This window comes from Sipha flava, unplaced genomic scaffold, assembly GCF_003268045.1.
Source record: "Sipha flava isolate LNK unplaced genomic scaffold, YSA_version1 418_pilon_pilon, whole genome shotgun sequence".
NCBI lineage: Eukaryota > Metazoa > Arthropoda > Insecta > Hemiptera > Aphididae > Sipha > Sipha flava.
The window spans coordinates 1528-5992 of NW_020273142.1; the positions used below are offsets into that span (position 1 = coordinate 1528).

Genomic DNA, 4465 nt, shown 5'->3' on the forward strand with positions numbered 1-4465 from the left:
GATAGAGGTGTCAAGTGGAGAGAAGTAGCGGAGGACAGGGATAGGTGGCAAAATTTAGTGTTTTCAGGATGGTCTTAAGGGCCGTAACTAAAAAGAAGAAGAATTATATAATAATTATTAAAATATAATAATTTTAGTTTAGTTTTATAATTTTTTTTTATAATTTTTACATATTTTGAATTTCTTTCGCTTGTTGAGCTTACTTGTTTTTTTATTATGGATCCAGTTGATCCAGTATTGGAGTTACCGATACCCTTGGAACCTTTATCTAGAGCAATTCCAGGACTTCGAGGGAGATCAACAGTGTACATTGATGAAAGTGGATATGTTTACTATCAACATTCAATTAGGGGAAGTATTCGGTTAGTAATGGAAAACATTAGCCATATAATTATTTCAACTTTAATCTAAAAGACTTGTAAAAAAAAAGATGATTAAATTGTATTATAGTTTATTTGTGAACATTATTGAAGTTAGCAAAGGCGCCGCAAGGGGGTTGCAAGGGGGTGCAATTGCACCCCCCTGTCAAAATTCATGGCGGCGCCCTTGAAAGTTAGGTACATAGTATAGGAACTTCATAAACATATTTTATTTTTAATATTACATTTTTTAATTAAAAAATTTCATCAAATTCAAAAAAAATGTATTAATAATATATACAAAACATTAGTTATACTTTTTATTCAAATAAATATGAGAAAATATAAGAATATTCCATTTCCAATTATTTTGAATTAACATTAATTTTACAATTATATTTCAACATAAATCTAATGATGCAGAATTATAAATGTGATTAAAATATAGATATTTGAAATGTGAAAATCATCGTTATGGATGTCCAGTATCTGCAAAAATGTCAACAATTGAAGGAGCACAAATTATAATTTCTGAACGTCATGTTCATAGTCACGAACCAGCACCTCAATATGCAGTGGCGTTGCAAGGCTATGTTAACAGTTTAAGAGAGAGAGCTATTAGGGAGAATATTATTCCACACAATATTGTTGACCAGGAAGTGCATTTGTAAGTCTTTTAACAAATTAATCATTTGACCTTATAACATGATTGTATATAAATGTATTAAGTACAAATAAATAATTATATAGATTCCCTGAAGCAGCGATGTATAAAGGTCGTCCAGCTGCTCTTAGGGCTATTGCAGGAGCTAGGCATCGGAACAATCCTCCTATTCCAGATTCTTTAGCAGACTGGATAAATATTTTGAATTCTAATGAATGGGACCCAAGATTGCGATATGTTAATGGATCAATGACTCCTTTCTACCAAGGCCCCTTGGAGTTATTAAGGGATGATGAAAGTACACACTTTGTAGGACTCGTGTTTACCAACAATACTTTCATGCAGGAATTGAATGCACACCTCGAAGGAGTACGAACAATGTGTATGGACGGAACTTTTCAAATAAGACCACGGCAACCAGCTGACATAGAACAGTTGTTTACAGTACAAATTATTTTTAATAATGTGGTTAGTTTAAAATAAAGACATACATAGTACACATGTAAATATTATACATACATTTAAAATATGATTTATCTCTTTTCAGGCAATTCCAATTATACATGCCCTACTAGTTGATTGCCAAACCAAGTCCTACATGCGGGTACTCCAATTTCTAAGGTATGATTTGCAGTTGAACATAAATTATGAAAATCTGCAGGTCATGACTGATTTTGAACAGGGCCTAAGAAATGCCATAAGTAGAGTACTCCCAGAAGCCAACAATTCTGGCTGTTGGTTTCACTATATTCAAGTAGGTACCTTAAAAATAAAGAGAAATCAAATTAACTCTTACTATACATAAATAAATTATTTAATGACATTTGAAGATAATAGACAGTTTTTTAATAAATTTTGTCTTTTTCAGAGCATTATACGTTATGTTCGAAGTCATCATCTAATGCCGTTATGCAGAGAAAATGAAAATGCAAGGCGAATTCTGCGAATGGTAATATTTTTTTTATAATGAATAAGAGAGTAAATGAGAATTTTATTATAAAATTAAAAACTTTTACAGTATAACCACTAAACAAAGGAAAATATATTGAGTAAGAATGTACTATGTACCAGAATTCGTTTTAATTTAATAAAAAAAACAAAATAGCATATGTGCTAAATAATTACATCTGTAGTAAAATAAAGTGTTATACTTGCATGTAAATATTAAAAAAAATTTTCTTTGGTTAGAAATTTCACTTTCCCTTTTAATAAATTAATTTTAGTTAGGGATGCAAGTAAAAATTTACTAATCAAACTAATATATCAATATTTTTGTATAATTGTAATATTTGATTGATTTTTCTTAACATTAATTTCTGTTAACATTTTTTATATTATTTAATGGCTTTAGTTCATCTATCAGCAGTTGTCATACAACATCATGGCAATTCTTTCTCTATCCACTTAGGCTTTAGACTAATTCAAGATCTAGGTGAGTTAATAATCATTAATTAAATAATGTTAAGTCTTTTGTTTAGGTGTTAGTTTTATGAATATGATTTTAATATTTTTAACTACAGTTACCAGCTATAATTTAGTGATAGAACTGGAACCTCTAATGCAATACTATGAGCGATTCTGGATGGATACAGTGACTCCGCAGAGGATTAGAGTATTTGGACTCGCACACAGAACCAATAATTTTATAGTCTTATCATGCGTCCCTCCTCCCATTAATGGGCCAACACTAGGGTGACAATATTTTCCACAGAAAAAATTAAACTTAAATATATCTTTTATCCCACCCGTCTTAAATGTTCCTTTTAGTATAAAATTAACTTTGTGAAAAATTTATCTCATTCGGTTAATATTTAAAGGTCGCGCAACGCATGTAATTTATCGAATTTATTAATAGTACCTACCGATATTGCAATTGTGCTCACGTTACCTACAAAAACACGTCGATTACACTTCATTCGTTTGCCATTATTCATTACTCGTTAGTATGTGTTTGTCTGTACGACGGAACCCGTGATTTTAAAGTTACCAAAATTATTATTTTGTCGTAAATATTCTCGTATAACATAACATTATCAATACAGTGCAAGTTGTGCCGTTTATACGCCATAAATATTTATTACATATAATATACACTAAATATATTATATTTTAAATATAACAATAATATGGCTAGCATTAGTACTGCAGCAAAAAATTATACTAAAGATCGTGGAATTTGGTTGATTGGAGGGACAATTGAATCTATCACTGGCTGTAAACTTCCATCCAATCAACAAGTACTTCGCCATTTTTTTCATTTACACTCGATTGAAAAAAAAACTATTCAAACTAGTGCTACTACAGCAAGAGAAGTTAGTGCTTATTGGGAAAAAGCTAAAATCCCCACCCAAAAAGAATGTCACATTATTGAAAAAATTAAAAAAATACACTGTAAGTGGCAGAACACCAAAAAAAGTGCTTCAAGACGAACACTAAGACAAATAGAGATAGAATCTGTATTCGTCAGTGACTTTGACAATTTATTTGATATTGCTCATAAAGATGCGTTGACTCTTATAACAATAAATGAAGATAAAGAGTTTCTTCTTGCTCAGAGAGAGAAAGGAAGGCGTGGAAGTATGGGCCCAATCGACACTAAACTTTCCAAAAAAGAAGAGCGAAGCAAAGAGCGACAGCTTCAAAACGAATTGAGGAAAAAAAAGGAAATTGCACGGATAAATGAAGAAACACAAATGTCGAAAGTTAATGATAATAATATTGATTGTTCTGATTCACACTGCAGCAGTAGTGATAATGATGATGAGTTGTATGTACCCTCTAGTAAAAGATTAAAACAAAATAATACCTCCAATAATGTAAATTCTTTGAAAGCTACCAATATAGTTACTTCTAAAGTCGCATCAGCTTTAGATAGAACAAAAGTAAGTGACAGAAATGCAATGTATGTTTTATCGGCTACTGTGCAGTCGTTAGGGCATAATATAAAGAACTATACCCTTAATAGAGAGTCAATTAGACAAGGTCGTCGAGAATATCGAAAGAAAATATCAGACGAAATAAGAAGTTCATTCATCACGACTACTCCACTGACAATACATTGGGATGGAAAATTACTTCCAGCTTTGACTTCAAAAGAAAAAGTTGATCGCCTAGCGGTTATAGTATCAGGGGATGGTATTATGAAATTACTTGGTGTGCCGAAAATTTCAAATGGAACGGGAGAAGCCCAAGCAACTGCAGTGTTTGAGTTATTGGAAGACTGGAAATTAACCGAACGCATTAATTTAATGTCATTTGATACAACAGCGAGTAACAGTGGAGTAAACACCGGTGCATGTGTACTTCTTGAAAAAAAAATTAAAAGAGATCTTCTCAGTTTGGCATGTCGACACCATATATTAGAACTCATTATTGAGAGAGTGTTTAATGCATTGATGGGAGCATCAAGTGGTCCCGATATCCAAATATTTCAAAGATTTTC

General features: G+C 31.5%; 1 protein-coding gene across 2 annotated transcripts; it reads left to right on the top strand.

The window, feature by feature from the left end:
* The first annotated feature begins 209 nt into the window (after positions 1-209).
* On the top strand, positions 210-2705 carry LOC112688896. 2 transcript variants are annotated; one of them, XM_025562313.1, is made up of 7 exons: positions 210-362; positions 808-1026; positions 1110-1491; positions 1571-1777; positions 1892-1972; positions 2375-2455; positions 2544-2705. In XM_025562313.1, the coding sequence occupies exons 1-6, from the start codon at positions 217-219 to the stop codon at positions 2429-2431; spliced, it is 1092 nt and encodes a 363-aa protein (XP_025418098.1). In that variant the 5' UTR covers positions 210-216; the 3' UTR covers positions 2432-2455; positions 2544-2705. The 2 variants fall into 2 exon arrangements, with proteins under 2 accessions (XP_025418098.1, XP_025418099.1); XM_025562314.1 differs by lacking the exon at positions 2544-2705 and adding an exon at positions 2042-2072 and having other exon boundaries at positions 2375-2474.
* The last annotated feature ends 1760 nt before the right edge of the window (positions 2706-4465 follow it).

Coding starts and splice junctions, on each gene's coding strand:
- LOC112688896 (XM_025562313.1), top strand. CDS start 217: ATGGATCCAGTTGATCCAGTATTGGAGTTACCGATACCCTTGGAACCT. Junction 363..807: donor TCAATTAGGGGAAGTATTCG/GTTAGTAATGGA, acceptor ATTAAAATATAG/ATATTTGAAATGTGAAAATC. Junction 1,778..1,891: donor GTTGGTTTCACTATATTCAA/GTAGGTACCTTA, acceptor TGTCTTTTTCAG/AGCATTATACGTTATGTTCG.